The sequence below is a fragment of the Zea mays genome, chromosome 7 (genome assembly GCF_902167145.1).
Source record: "Zea mays cultivar B73 chromosome 7, Zm-B73-REFERENCE-NAM-5.0, whole genome shotgun sequence".
NCBI classification, from domain to species: Eukaryota; Viridiplantae; Streptophyta; class Magnoliopsida; order Poales; family Poaceae; genus Zea; species Zea mays.
The window spans coordinates 61,201,646-61,217,739 of NC_050102.1; the positions used below are offsets into that span (position 1 = coordinate 61,201,646).

Below are 16,094 nucleotides of genomic sequence, written 5' to 3' on the forward strand. Positions count from 1 at the left end.
AAAAATAATTTGCAGAAAGTAAAGAACAAGAGACACAACAATTTGTTTCCCGAGGTTCAGTTCTAAAGAACCTATGTCCCCATTGAAGAATCCCACAGCACTTGGTCTCTCTCAACCTTCTCAAGTGATCCAATGATCAACTTAAGTCTTTAGCTCCTTTTATTTTGATATTCCTTCGCACAAGGTTCTTCATAGAGATTAGAGACTATTGCCAGCCATACACAATGAATGGGAGCTAGAACTCCAGTGGAAGGAAAGGGAGGAAGAACGAACACAAGAGCTCAATAACAACACTGAAAGATTAAAGAACACAAGCGTAAAACTATAGCACAGCTCTCTTTGGACTACTCTTGCGAATATGGGCGCCTAGATCTTTTTGGTGTGCTTCTCTAATGCTTAGGAATGAAAACACTAGCTCTTGGGTGACTTGGTGACTCTAGGAGGCTGGTTAAGGGGTCTATTTATAGCCACAAACCCTAAAGAGTTATTGAGAGAAACTGTCTGGATCTGCTCTCGACTGGTGCACCAAACCAAGTCATGTAGCCAATCTCCGGGATCCTAATTGGCACCTTCCTTTTGAGGTGGCATCGGACCGGCTCGGTGCACCACTATACCTCATGCCACGTCAGCTAGTCATTGTGTCGCCCGTTGAAGCCTGAAGTAGCTGTTGGAGCCTAGTGGTACGGTGCACACCTGACTGGGTCGATGTGCCCAAGTCATCTCATCCATCTACAACCCTTTCAAGAGAAGTGGCCCGGCGCACCACCGAACTGGTCCTATGCGCTAGGCCGCTGAAGCCTTTCTGTAGCTCTCTAAAAAGTGGTCTAGTGTGCCTTAGAAGTTCTACTTTGTGTTTTCAAGGTTTTTTTCCAAATTAATTCCACATTTTCCAAGAATGTTCCCATGACTTACATAAATAATTCTAGTGACAATCCAGCTAATGTATCTCATGTAACTTTATTAATTTGATTTCTCCAACTCAATTTCTGTTTATATGAGTTAAATTTTTGTGTACACATACTTAGCAAATATGTTAGTCCACATTTATTGTGTTGGTCATTAATCACCAAAACAGTTATAAAAATGGCTCAAGGAACATTTCCCTTTCAACCAACAAGTGTGATAGAATTTTGGATTTTTGCTGAAACCCTAAGTGTGAGGGAGTAGTCATGGATGATTTTTTTTGAAATTTTGGTGGATGACTGCTGGTCGATGCCTAGCGCCTGGCTAGGGCAATCTTAAGCGGTGCAAGAAAGTAGGTGCACACAAGCGAGGACAAGTCGCGAGGGAGGGACGAGGGATGATGAGAGACGACTAGGTTGCGACAACGCACCATAAGAACAGATGACCAGGGTGTGACAAATGACTGACGGTGGTGCGAGAGAGATTGCCGATCACAATGAGTTTTTATAGTAAGAAAGGTAAGAAGAAAGATATGATTTTAAATGTTAAAAATAATAATTTAAAAGGTAAAATGAGACTGAAATACTATTTATTTTAGATCAAATCTAAATTGAGGATACTATTAAAAAAGCACGTAATAAAAAGCCCTCCATCTAGTCTCCTCCTCTCTCGTTAGTCGTTACTCTTACAGTTTTCCCATTCCGTGAGCGCAGAGAAGGACGAGGCGTTTGGGACACCGGTAGTCACCACCACTAGGGTTTAGAATCCAACCGGCAACCGACGCCTCTAATCTCTAGCCAGGATCTAGTGCTAGTTGGATGCCAAATCTCCGTTGCCTGTTGGTGACTAGCTCTCTGGGTCGGTGTTGGTAAACCCAATAGCTCGCACCACCGCCTCTACCCTCCTCAAGTTTCAACCTTCTCATCGACAATCCTGCACCTTGCTCACTCTTGGCCTCTTTATGCATACCGAGTCACCCTACCAACCTAGGTAAATTTTGTCATCCCTATTGTTTGGATTTTTCTGTGTACTATTTTTTAGATAATGGAAAAAATCAATTCAAGCACTTTACAGTTACTTGCATACGGCCTTACAAAATAGTCCACACAAATCTTGAACATACTAAAAGTGACAAAGAAAGAAAGCCTAACATATAAGCAGAAAATCATTAAGAATTACAATTCTAGCATTAAACTGCCACACATGTCTTGCAAAAATCTCCATAGCCACCACCTCCGAAGAGAGACAAACATCGTTTATTATTTCTCGATTAGCATCTTCTTTCTGTGTATCGTTGCTCGATCGTGATTCCTATGGACAAAATCTTGGCCAATCGTGTTGCCCGCACACAAATTGTGTGTGCCTCCTACTACTTGCTTTTATTCTATTCATCTTAAGGGCTTTTTCGGTTTGAGGTGGTTTGAGTGGGGTTAGATGTGATTAAATCCCCTCCTATTCAAATTTGTATAGGAGGACATTAAATCCCCTCCGATCCTTCTCAATTCACCGCAACCAAACAAGCCCTAAGTTGGGACATCGGTTGATTTATTTGTGTGTCTAAATATGCATGGCTGCTTAGGTTATGTCCAATAGCTCAAGCGATCACTCCCCCTCCCCATGTACTCAGTGTACATCGCCCTCTCTCTGCTCTAATGGTGCACCCTCTCCTTCTCCCTCTTCTATGTGAGAGAAACAAACCCCCTTGTGAAATCTCCCCCTCTCCACTAATCAACAATAATAACTGTGAAAACAATCATTTTCGAGTGTAATTAGTAAATAACAATATATATTACGGTACTACAAATATAACATTATTTTTAAAACTCCAAAAATTGATGTATAAAAGTCAAATAGTCCAATTAAATAGTAAAGGGAGGTTGAATAGGGGGAATAGTTGGAGAGGAGGAGAAATAGAGAGAAGAATAATTAAGGGAGAAGTATTTAAATATAAAAGAAAGGAAGTATGAATGTGTTGGGGACTTGTTCTCAAATGCTATGAATTAAGAACAAGGCAACATAAAATGTTAAATGTTAATGCCCTTCGTCCGCTGAAGCATTATTTTCTCAAGGATTTAATGAACTTCGGACGAAGGTTAAAACGACACAATTACGAAGGTTGAATTCTCATAATTAAACTCTCAAAGATTATATAAAATAATGTGAGATATAAAGCATTAAAGACAAGTAAACTATAAACAAACAACATCATTTACGTATTATATAAACTTGATGTATTCAAATACAATATTAGATACATTTATACCTCTGCCTTGGCAAGGAATGATTCCCGAGTGATGTGATTGCAATTACAGAAATGTGTGAACAGTAAAGGAATACTGTTCACTATTTATAGGCACAAGACACAGCCTGTGAGGAATTACAATCATGCCCCTCATAAAAGTTTACAACAATGACTCAAACACTTGTGGACTAAAAGGTCATTCTACTTTTAAGTCGGTTTGCAATTTCGAAGCTTCATGAACAGCAACCTTCGGTCATCACGTGCAGACAGCTTCAGCCGAAGCTGTTTCTTCCTGCAGGACCTTCGGCGACGAAGCATGGTCCCAACAGTAGCCCCTTCGCGGTGCTAGATCGTTTTTCGTAACGAGCTTGATCGGTGAAAAAAGTCTCTTAGGCTTCAGGAAGCCGAAGGTCCGAAAAACACCTTCCCTGAGCTCATTGTCGAGAAACGATTCAGTTTCCGAGCGCGTAGCGGTCCCACCCTGCAGGGTTACTATTTGGTCTCTGCGGTCCACCTCGCAGCGGGTGTAAGCAGCTGTCTGCCTGGTGTAAAAATCCTGACGATTCACCTTCTTACCTGCAGCACTATATAAACAGACGGGTAGGTGTGAAGTTACCACAGCATTCATTGCTATTGCACTGTTTTGCTGCCAAAATTTTTAACCATAGCCGAAGCTTGACTCTCGCAAGCAGACGAAGCTCCAGTTTTAAAGCCTACTTCGTCAGAAGAAAAAGCTTCGGAAGAAAAAGTTTTTTAGTTCCCAAGAAATTCAGAATTAAATGGCCAGAGTGCGCTCTACCGCTAGAGTTGAGCGTGAGGGAGGCAAAGCCGAAGGAGCGGAGACTGTTCCTATCTCCGAAACGATGCAACGATCCGGACTGGTGACCTCGGAAGGAATCCGTACTGCCGAGACAGAGCAGACTGCTGCCGAGACAGAAGAAGTTGTTGCCGAAGCGGAAGAAGGAAATATTGAGGAAGCTGATTCCGATGATGATTACTGTATTGTCGTGCCAAGCAAGCCCAGCCACTTGGACTTCGGGAAGTCGACTGTCTCCAAGGCTGATTTCTCCAAGATGGTGAAGTCGGGATATTTCAGTGAGAATGAGAAGAAGCTACTTCGCTTCGGGGGGGAAGAAACTACCCCGAAGCCAGAAAAAGATGAAATAGTTATTTTTAAGAGCTTTCTGAAAGCTGGATTAAGATTCCCCTTAAATAGGATGATATCTGATGTGCTGCAAAGATTTGGTATCTACTTTCACCAACTGACTCCCAACGCAATTGTCAGGCTCAGCGTCTATATCTGGGCTCTCCGAAGCCAGGCGGTGGAGCCATTTGCCGACAGCTTCTGTCGAGTTCATGAGTTGCATTACCAAACTAAGGCCAGAAAAGATGGATTGCATGAAAATTTTGGCTGCTATAATTTTGCTTATCGGAAAACCACGAAGTTTCCCGTGATCAGCTACCGAAGCAAATGGCCGGCAGACTGGAAATCAGAATGGTTTTATGTCAAAGTTGATGAAGATAAAGAGAAGCTGGTTCAGAGCCCTCTTGAATTAATCTTCGGAGAAACAAGACCCCGATGCAAAATGGCAGTAGAAGGTCCAACTTGGGCTGCTCTGGGCGAATTCAAAATTATAGCAGAACATATTGGCACTAGAGATTTAGTGCAAGAATTCCTGGCCTTCAGAGTTTTTCCAACGATGAAAGAGTGGACAATGCCGAAGCTTAAAGGGGAAAAGAAAGAGGGGGAACTCGTCAGGCTACCTTATCATTATAAATTCAAGAAATATTTTAAAGTACCCTGCCAAGAATGGCTTGATACAATTGAAATAATGAGCAATGAAATTCTTGGGAACTACTCTAAAAAAGAGGACCAACTAATGACAGCGGCCTTCGGCACTCGGCCGAAACGAAGGCTGAACAGGGTGCTTGATGCCATAGGATTTGAATACGCTGACTACGGTCGACTGGGCGGAGATGCCGGAGGCCCGAAGCGAAAAAGGATTGCCAGCGCTACTGACGAAGAGGTCGTCAAGGTAGCCAAAAAGAAAAAGAAAGATTCTGAAAATCTTAGCGCTGAAGAGTTAAATCTTGAGCCGAAGGTGGCCACTTCAAGAAAGAGAAAAGGTGCATCCCCGGAGCCGGAAACACTGGTCCGAGAAGAAGATATTCCTGCTTCTCATTCTGCTGTTGAAGTAGAAGAGATTATGAAGGTAATGACTGAACCCTTGCCTATCAGGCTAAGTCCACTGGCACTGGAACTGACGAAGTTTTTTCAGAAGGACAAGGCAGCTTCGGCAGCAGAAAGTCCTGCGAAGCCGAAAAAACGGAGAATTATTCAAGTAACAGATGTGATCCACCAGACGCCGCCACCGGCAACGGTGCCGAAAATTGCCTTTGCTGAAACTGCCGAAGCCGAAACTACTGGAATGAAAACTACTAAAGCTGAAACCGGCGAAACCGAAGCTACCGGGGCCGAAGCCGGGGCCACCGAAGAGTCAAACCTGGAAACTACACTTGAGGTTATTGACAATATTCTCCTGAAAATGGCCGAAGAAGAAGCTACTGTGGCTGCAGTGAATACGGCAACTGAGAAGGGGAAAGAGCAAATTGATGAAATTTCTGAAGGAGAAGATTTTAACTTTCAAGACCTACTTGGACAAGAGTTAACAGACGCTGAGAAAGAGGAGTTGAAAAAATATGCCATATCTTGCGGATATAAATCAGGCGCTATGCTATTTGGTGGGGTGAACGAAGGGAAACTAAGGTGCCTTCGGAACCGCACCGAGGCCAAAATTGTCAGAACCCTTTCCAAAAGCATTGGCTTGCCGAAGGTGGAAGCGGACTTGTGTCGTTACCAACGACACCACATCGCCAGAAGCTTGCTTTATGCTAACTTCAAGGTAACGAATATTTTTGTTATTTTATTACTATTATTATTAACTTTTGGGTCGTGTTCTAACGAAGATCATTTCGACAGAGCATATTATTAAGCAAGGTTCTGAAAATGCAACAAGATCTGGAGGAAGAGAAAAACAAAGCCGTCATTCAAGATTTGGCTGAAAAAGTTGAAAATCACGAAGCCAATCTGAAAAAGAAAGACTTCGCAATCCAAGATCTTGAAATCATGGTCAAAGAGCACGAAGGTGCATTAGAAAAGAAGGATTTTGTTATTCAGACCATGGAGGGCTCTTTGTCTGAAGTCCAAACTGAAAATGACAAATTAAAGAATGAATTGCTCCGTCAATCAGAAAAATTCGAGCAAGAAAAGAAATATTTTGAAACAAGCCTGAAAGCTGAAGTGGATAAATACTCAAATTTGCAGAAATCCTTTACAGAACTTCAGGAGAAATGCTTAAGCTTCGGCATCCGATGTGTGCAGCGGCTAAAGGACGTGTTTCACTCTGTCGGAGCTAGCTCTTCGAAATTTACACCTTCAGCTGAAAATCTGCCAAGAACATTAGAACATATTGAAGGTGAAGTTGATGCCCTTGACGAAGTTATTGGTGGGCACGCTGACTTCTGCGCCCTGGTAGCTTCTCGGGGCACAGCTGCTGCTTTTTTGAAGGCTGGCTGCACACATGGAAACATCGTGAACAGACCAAACTTCAGCTTGTCAGCTTCAGATTTGTTAGATATCCCAAGCTTAGCCAGAAGCATCGAAAATAGATTCATGACCCAGATCTGGGTAAGTGGCGGGCGGAAAATGGCAGGCGACGAAGCTCGAAGCCATCTGAAGCCGGTAAGAAACTTATGTTTGTTACTTTTACCTTCTCCTTTGAAATTTGTACCTTTTTTACTGTGCTGTTTGATATATACAGGATGACGAAGCTAAATATTGACAATGCTGAAGTTTGACAAAACTGAAGACGAAGCCTTAGCTGAAGCTTAAAATTGCTTATAATGCGCTTTCCTGCAAAAATTCTTAGAGAAACTCTTGTAATATAGATATGGAATAACTTATGTAAATTTGTACATACCTTGTAATATATTGTCTCCTATAACCGCATCCAGTCTGCTTTGCTGTGGACGAAACTTCTCTTTTGAGCCGAAGGCGAAAAACACCTTCCCTTCTTTTCGTACACAACGAAGCATAGAAAATTTTTCCTTCGAATCTTTTCCTTATTTCCTGAAGCACCTGTCTTTTTTGTGTAGCATGATGATGACTCTACATATGTCTAAATGGATGTTTATGAATGCAAATGACATGATGATATGTTATGTGCAAATGAATATTAGGACACATGTTCAAAAAACCATAAGCACGGCCCTTCGTCCCCTCAAGAATGATAAAAATCTTTTTGCCGTTTACTTTTCGGCTTCACCGTTTACTTTTCGGTGTATCAGCGTTGACTTTTCGTTGTAAGCCTCCCTTAGGAGCTTCTTCGCCTTTTACTTTCAGCGGAATCAGCGTTTATTTTTTGCTGTAAGCCTTCCTTAGGAGCTTCTTCGCCTTTTACTTTCAGCGGAATCAGCGTTTATTTTTCGCTGTAAGCTCTGCATTCCCTTAGGAACGACTTTTGAGCTTCTCCCTGTTTTCTTTTCTTTTTTCTTTGGACTCGAAGGTGCGTTCTCAGCTTTTACATTTACATTTTGGGGGATATCGCTCTTATAGAATTGAAATAAGGAAAAGAAAAATTACATGTTGTGGCCCCATTAAAAACCTTTCTCCCCCTTTGGAAAGGAAAAGGGTGCCACAAAAAAGAATATAAAAAATTACATCAAACTAAACATAATATCGCCGAAGCTCATCCGCATTCCACGATCTAGGAATGTCATTACCGTCCATATCCTTCAATCTGTAGGAACCAGGTCTTGACGAAGATACTAAGAAAAAGGGGCCTTCCCACTTCAGCTGTAATTTGCCTACTGTTTCAGGGTTAGCTACTCTTCGAAGTACCAAGTGTCCTGGTTCAATATTCTTTAGCTTGACCTTTCTATCACGCCATTTTATTGTTTCAGCTTGGTATTTATTGATGTTTTCCACAGCTTGAAGTCTAATCCCTTCAATAGCATCTTTTTCCACAGAGCAATCAGCTTCGTTTTCGCCCTCTGCCGAAGCTACTGTCCTTATCGATCCTGTTTTAGCCTCTTCTGGGGTTATTGCTTCGTCACCAAACAATAGTTTAAAGGGTGTAAAGCCTGTTGATCTTGAGATGGTTGTGTTATGACTCCACACCACTTTGATTAACTCGTCTGGCCACTTTCCCTTGCCTGATTGAAGATTGACTTCATTATTCCTGTCATTATGATCCCATTGGCTCTTTCAACAAGTCCATTAGATTCTGGGTGTCGGACTGATGCAAAATGGATCTTCGTGCCGATTTGATTGCAAAATTCTCTGAAGGCTTCAGAATCAAACTGTGTCCCGTTATCCACAGTGATAGCCTTCGGCACTCCGAAGCGACAAACAATGTTTTGCCAGAAAAACTTTTGAATAGTAAACGAGGTTATTGTGGCTAAGGGCTTTGCCTCAATCCATTTGGAAAAATATTCCACTGCCACCACCACATATCTTAAGTTCCCCTGTGCAGGTGGTAGTGGACCTAGCAAATCCAGACCCCACCTTTGCAATGGCCAAGTGGGCTATATTAATTGAGTTAAAGACGAAGGTTGTTTTTGATCTCTTGCACATTTCTGACAACCTTCACACTTTTGAACTAAATCCGCTGCATCCGAAGCTGCCTTTGGCCAATAAAATCCTTGGCGAAAAACTTTCCCAAGCAAGGGCCTAGATCCAATGTGAGATCCACACAGACCTGCATGTATGTCCTTCATTAATTCTATACCTTCGGATCTGGATAAACACTTGAGCAATGGGGAACAGACCCCGCGCTTGTATAACTCCCCTTCTATTATGACATATGGTCGAGCTCTTGCTTCTATTCTCCTGTTATAAGCTTCGTCGTCTGAAAGAAAATTACCCTGAAGGAAAGAGATGATTTCAGTTCTCCAATCTTCACTATAAATAGGGGATATGTTGAGGATTGCTCTTTCAAGAAGCTCGACCGAAGGTGCTTTTATTGTTTCAAAAAATACTTCCGAAGGTATAGGCAGCCCCTGGGCTGCTGACTTAGCCAATAGATCAGCGTATTCATTTTCTGCACGAGGAATATTTTTGACAGAGAAACCTTCGAAGGAAGCCTCAATCCTTCGGACTGTATCTAGATACCTTTCAAGCTTCGGGTCTCTTGCTTTGTAACTTTTGTCAATATGACCAGAAATAACTTGAGAATCAGTTTTAAGAATGACCCTTCTGATTCCCATTGCCTTTAGTTTCCGAAGACCCAAAAGCAGAGCTTCATACTCGGCGATATTATTTGTGCAACTAAAATCAAGTCTTGCCGCATAACAAGTTTTAACTTTGGAAGGTGAAACCAACACAGCAGCCGCTCCTACTCCAAAGGTTCCCCAAGACCCATCGCAAAACACTGTTCATGCTTCGGCGTCTTTATTTGTTTCTTCCTCCTGAGCCCCTGGCGTCCAATCAGCAATGAAGTCTGCTAATGCCTGGGACTGAATCGAAGATCTATGAACATAATCAATACAAAATTCATTGAGCTCTGCAGCCCATTTTCCAATCCTTCCAGTAGCTTCTCGGTTCCTCATAATATCCTTCAGAGGTTGTGAAGAAGGAACAATTATGTTGTAAGCTTGAAAATAGTGTCGAAGCTTTCTGGAGGCCAACAAGACAGCATACAGTACCTTCTCCAACTCTGTATAATTTTTCTTTGATAAACTAAGAACCTCGGATACAAAATATATTGGGGCCTGCCTCTTAACTTGGCCTTCAAGCTTCTCCTGAACAAGTGCTGCACTTACCGCTGAGTGCGAAGCTGCCACATATAATAACAAAGGAGCCCCTGGCGTAGGTGGAGTTAATGTTGTTAGATCTATCAAATACTGCTTCAGTTCTTCGAAGGCCTTCTGCTGGAGTGGTCCCCATTGAAAGACTTCAGCTGTCTTCAGCACTTCGAAGAATGGTAAGTTTCTCTCTGCTGATCTAGATATGAATCTGTTGAGAGATGCTAGCCTTCCTGTCAATCTTTGAGCCCCCTTTTTTGTACTTGGTGGCTCCATTCGAAGTATAGCTTCGATTTTACTTGGGTTGGCCTCAATTCCCTTTGTTGAAACTAAACAACCGAGAAATGTCCCCTTCTTTACTCCGAAGACACATTTTTCTGGATTCAGCTTTAGACCAGCCTGTCTAAAATTAGCGAAGGTCTCCTGTAAATCAGCAATGTGGTTATCCTGCTTCGTGCTTTTTACAATGATATCATCAACATAAGTTAGTACATTCCTGCCTATCTGAGAATGGAGAACCTTTGCTGTCATCCTGCTGAAACTTCCTCCAGCATTTTTAAGCCCCTCAGACATCCGAAGGTAGCAATATGTCCCACTAGGGGTTATGAAGCTGGTTTTTGGTTCATCTTCCTTCTTCATCCATATTTGATGATAGCCTGAATAGCAATCCAGCAAACTCATGAGCTCTGATGAAGCTGCTGCATCAACTAAGGAATCTATCCTTGGCAATGGAAACTCGTCCTTCGGACAGGCTTTATTAAGGTCAGTAAAATCGATACACATTCTCCATTTACCATTGGCCTTCTTCACCATAACATTGTAAGCCAACCATTCTGGATATTTTACCTCTCTAATAACTCCGGCACTGAGGAGTCTTTTCACTTCATTCCGAGCACCTTCGGCCTTGTCATCAGACATCTTCTGAAGCCTCTGTTTCCTGGGTCTGAAGGATGGATCAACATTGAGCTAGTGCTCAATAACATCCCTGTTAACTCCGCAAAGATCATTAGCTGACCAAGCAAAAACATCTTTATTGTTGAACAAAAACCTTATCAAGGTTTTCTCCTGCTCTTCGGACAATTGAGATCCCAATAGCACCTTCTGCTCTGCTATATCCTCACATAAGAGCATGGGTTTCGGCTGGTCAGCCGAAGCAGCTTTTTCCCTTCTGAACTTGTATTGCTCACAAGCTTCAGTTCCATCTATATTATGGATTGCTTTTGAGTCTGTCCAATTTCCTTCGGCCCTTCTGGCAGCTTCTTGACTTCCATGAATAGCAATGGGCCCTTGGTCCGAAGCTATCTTCATGCAAAGATAAGCTGGATGCAGAATTGCTTCGAAGGCATTAAGAGTACCACGACCAATGATTGCATTGTAAGGGTACTCCATGTCAACGATATCAAACATAATTTGTTCAGTCCTTGTGTTGTTGATGAATCCGAAGGCCACTGACATTGAGATTTTGCCGAGTGCTACAATTTGCCTTCCTCCGAAGCCACAGAGGGGATGTGTGGCATCAAGAATTTTATCTTCGGGCTCTTGCATCTGTCTGAAGGCTTTAGCAAATATGATGTCAGCTGCACTGCCTGTATCAACCAAAACATTGTGGACCAGAAATCATTTGATAACACAAGAGATAACCATAGCATCATTGTGTGGGTAATCCTTGAGTTGAAGATCCTCTTGGGAGAAGGTAATAGGAATGTGAGACCATCTTGACTTGATGAAGGGTCCTTGCACCCCGACATGCTGTACCCTTCTCTGTGCTTTCTTCTTCTGCTTCTTGTTGGCTGGTTCTGAACATGAACCGCCTGTTATCGGGAGTACCAGCTTCGGAACCGAAGCAGCTTCAGCTTGAATATTGAACGAAGCCATCAGCTCAGAAAAGTGGTAGTGAGTTCACCGGAGGTGGGCGCCAATGTTGGAGACTTGTTCTCAAATGCTATGAATTAAGAACAAGGCAACATAAAATGTTAAATGTTAATGCCCTTCGTCCGCTGAAGCATTATTTCTTCAAGGATTTAATGAACTTCGGACGAAGGTTAAAACGACACAATTACGAAGGTTGAATTTTCATAATTAAACTCTCAAAGATTATATAAAATAATGTGAGATATAAAGCATTAAAGACAAGTAAACTATAAACAAACAACATCATTTACGTATTATATAAACTTGATGTATTCAAATACAATATTAGATACATTTATACCTCTGCCTTGGCAAGGAATGATTCCCGAGTGATGTGATGGCAATTACAGGAATGCGTGAACAGTAAAGAAATAATGTTCACTATTTATAGGCACAAGACACAGCCTGTGAGGAATTACAATCATGCCCCTCATAAAAGTTTACAACAATGACTCAAACACTTGTGGACTAAAAGGTCATTCTACTTTTAAGTCGGTTTGCAATTCCGAAGCTTCATGAACAGCAACCTTTGGTTATCACGTGCAGACAGCTTCAGTCGAAGCTGTTTCTTTCTGCAGGACCTTCGGCGACGAAGTATGGTCCCAACAGAATGTGGGATTTAGGGAATGGTTGGAGGAAGCCTTACCTGGTGTGAGCTGGCTGCTGCAGTAGCAGCATCAGCAAGCTGTACCAAGCAGGCTTGAACCTTTCGCAAATCTGCGAGTCAGCAGATACGTTCACTTGTTCAGGCCTTGAGGGTAACCCGTGTTGGGCCAATAAAATTAGGCCCTTTTATTCTTTCTGAGTCCATGTCTTCCGCTCCGCTGCGGCGCTGACTCTGGTGCGGTGCGCGATGAGCCTTTCCCTTGCTGCTGGTAATCCCTAAACAACAAACACTGAGTGAACACAACCACCCAATCTGCATCGAAGCAAAGCTTTTCTACTATCCAAATCGACTCCCTTTTCTGGTTGGGTTGAATTTATCGGGTGGTGTCTCTAGTTGGATGGATTTATTTTAAGCCCTAACTCGGGCAGTGTGTCTACTCTCTACGCAGTTGCTTCCGATGGACGGTGCTGCAGCTGCAGGAGGAAGTAGGGAACCGGCGGCCAACGGTTCCAAACCTGAGGAGCAGCAGTTTGATCCCAGCCGAAGTAAGGGGGCGCTCTCGTCTCAACTTGCAGCTTCGTTTCATTCAGTAGATTATTCTTTATTTCTAGTCGAACTGTAGCTTGGTTCTTGCTTTTTTCTGTAGGAAATCATGATATCTTGTTCTCATGCTTGGGGAATTCGGATGGAAGATTGACTTATTATGCTTTAGTTGGTTATTTGCACAACAAATTATGAATACCACATTCCCTGGCATATTATTTTTTGAGAATGGCTTCAAGTTCATAATTTTTTTAAATGATTTTGCTAGATTAGTTTCTGGTACTATACTGTGAGGACGGTGTCTTTACAATGTTGTCAAACTCAATGATAATGTATTGTTTGGCGTTACCTTGGTTTCTCAAAGCTATGCTTTGAGCATAGTTTATCAATCTCACGGTAGTCTGACGCCTAATTTTTTGATGTTTTGAAGTGATCGGGATAGTTAAAAGGAAGGCCTCAATTAAAGACTTGGCCACGGCATACCATGCTGAATGTATAGCATCCTGTAAAGAACTCCTGCAGCTTCAGAGAAAGTGGGAGGAGGTCCGTAGCCTTCATCTTCCAAAATCTAACATTTAGAGAAGTATTTTCCTCTGAATTGCTTATAGCACTGTAATTCAAGCTTTGTTTCTTGTGTATTTGCAAGACAAATAGCGGCTCTTAATCCATTTTGCATCAGTCCGTATGGCCTCCGTTCATTTGAATTTTGATATACGAAGTCAATTGAGCCGTAAAATAATCATATTGTCTTCAGACACTGTAGCATATTATCACGGGCTTTTATGTAACAAGAAGAGCTGTCTAATCTGTTTGAATTGTACCAGTGCCAGATCTACTGGAATATCCTTATGCTGTCTGTGACAAAAAGGAAAATTAAGTGTCCCAGACTCTTTCCTAGCAGAATTCATCCATCTCACATACTTACTAGCTAGTTTTTCAGTTTCTTCAGCATCCCTTTAGCTATTTACTTTTGTTTGAGTTTCAGGGTTAGGACTCATGAGTTTACTTGTACGGTTGTACCAGTTTTGGAGAAAGATGTTAATTCTACCTAGCATCCCAGAATTATGTGTTGTCTTACATACAGTAGTAAAAATCTTCGGGCGAAGTTTGTTTTTTCTTGGTTTTTTCCTTACAGTATTTTTCCTAATGAGTTGTCTCAAAATTTTAGTATTGATCACAGGAGCAGCAAGTTGAAGCCAAAATGCCTGAAGAACCAAGATCGTTGGTGTTCAAGACCTCGAAGCATAGGAAGAAGTAGATTTAGGAGACTAGTTTTTACTTCCTTTCAAAAGAACACTTTTTGGCTCTGTCAACTGCTGTGATTGTTAGCTTGAAAGTAAACTAAACGCCGGGAAACATTGCCTTAAGGTGGGTTTATACTGTAAAACTTCATTTGCCTTTTACCATTTGCTCTTTTAATTAATATTTTCATATTTTTTTTTACAAAAAAACATTTTTTTCATCTTTAAAGGCTTATAAAATAAATGCTAACATGTTGGATCCTTTTACAGTTTTATCCAACAATGAAAACAATTACATATCTCACTGATTTTCACTTTGATCATCACAACTCTTTTTTCTTCAAAGATGATCCTTACAAACAAGTAACCTGTAGCGATGTAGTTTCATTCAACGAAGGCATTTACTTGTATCGCAATGATTTTAGCTCTAGTCAAGTTTGTAGTTGAAGCTGCCAAAACGTTGTGATCTATCTGTGTTCTTACTTGTGTTGACCTTAATCAAAATTAGGTTTTGATCTAATTTTCCTCGATGCTCCACTGCTCAGCCCACTTCCCTCCGAGGATTCTTTCCTCTAGCGCTAGCTCACTCATGGTTCGCTCGCTCCTTCCGCCATCGAATGATCAGTTGGGTGACCTAACTCGCGCGCTACCAACGTCACCTTACCTCCTCGTCACTTGTCAGCTTGTCGCCTCATGCTTTGTCTGGATACTTTACACCCCAATACATCTCAATACATGTGGATCGGGATGGATACTAGAGTATCCAAATAAAGCCTCATCAGGATCTTGCACATAGTACATCTACCTTGCCTCGTAGTCCACACCAGTATATGGGTAGGCTATCGGTAGGATCTTACCTTGGCACCATGACGCCACCTACGCTCACGATCTAACTGGGTCTCACTATGACGTTGCAACGCGGCAATGGATGCCGCTTGCTGCCGCCACCATGTACCACCACATCGTCGCCTGCCCTCGCTAACCCTCGTCTGTTGTCACCTCACCGTTTCGCGTTGGACTCACTTACACGTGACATGCCACACTGACGCACCGAAGCGCTCGCTCTGCCCTAGCACACCGCCACCGCTGGCCTGCCTCTTTGCCCTCTCCAACTCTCATTTAGAATGACCAAAAAGGTTTTTTATATTCATGTCATTTTAGAACACTTCTCGTATTATCACTTAACCACCGTAAATATTATTATTATAAAACTATTTTTATCTAATAGTTTAATCTAGTGATTTGCATCTTACTGTATGGCCTTACCTACAGTTTTGTCCTGCATCCGTCATTGGCTGAATGCATTTGTGATTTGTCCGGGTGAACCGTGATTAGAGAAAAAAATTATTTGATTTTGTTAAATGCGCTCTCTTTGTGCTCAAGGGCATGTAAATCAGTAGCTCGCTCTAGCAGCCTTTTATTCGGACGAACTATGCACTAGAACATGTTGCTATTTTGGTGTTTGATGATTTGTCTACCCATATGACTTGTTTGGTTTAGGTTCTTGTTGGGGGCCTTCGTCCTCCGAAGGTCCTCAAAAACGTAAATAACAATGTCTTCCAAATATGGCTTATGGATAGGTACCTTCAGATTACACGATGAGAAGGGCGCGATCGTGACGAAGGTTGCCGATACTTCGAAGCTATGCGCATAGAAGCTTCGGCTCAATCACGAGAAAAGGAACCGACTTAAAAGGGAAAAGGTTATCCAGTTCTCATAGATTTTTCTATAAGCCAACAATAGATGTAAAGGGCATGAATGTAATTTCTCACAGGCTGCGTCCTGTGCCTATAAATAGATGAACAGTACCCACGTACTGTTCACGCTGACTGGTACTCGTTTG

The 16,094-nt window shown here is 42.1% G+C and overlaps 1 protein-coding gene across 3 annotated transcripts; it reads left to right on the forward strand.

Moving 5' to 3' along the window:
* Positions 1-12,669: 12,669 nt before the first annotated feature.
* On the forward strand, positions 12,670-14,461 carry LOC100276190 (uncharacterized). Of its 3 annotated transcripts, none has more exons than NM_001150035.2 (4): positions 12,670-12,828; positions 12,916-13,012; positions 13,441-13,553; positions 14,191-14,461. In NM_001150035.2, exons 2-4 carry the CDS (start codon positions 12,925-12,927, stop codon positions 14,266-14,268), a joined length of 279 nt encoding a protein of 92 aa, NP_001143507.1. In that variant the 5' UTR covers positions 12,670-12,828; positions 12,916-12,924; the 3' UTR covers positions 14,269-14,461. The 3 variants fall into 3 exon arrangements, with proteins under 3 accessions (NP_001143507.1, NP_001391222.1, NP_001391221.1); NM_001404293.1 differs by having other exon boundaries at positions 12,689-12,735; NM_001404292.1 differs by having other exon boundaries at positions 12,807-13,012.
* The last annotated feature ends 1,633 nt before the right edge of the window (positions 14,462-16,094 follow it).

Coding starts and splice junctions, on each gene's coding strand:
- LOC100276190 (NM_001150035.2), top strand. CDS start 12,925: ATGGACGGTGCTGCAGCTGCAGGAGGAAGTAGGGAACCGGCGGCCAAC. Junction 13,013..13,440: donor GCAGTTTGATCCCAGCCGAA/GTAAGGGGGCGC, acceptor GATGTTTTGAAG/TGATCGGGATAGTTAAAAGG. Junction 13,554..14,190: donor TTCAGAGAAAGTGGGAGGAG/GTCCGTAGCCTT, acceptor TATTGATCACAG/GAGCAGCAAGTTGAAGCCAA.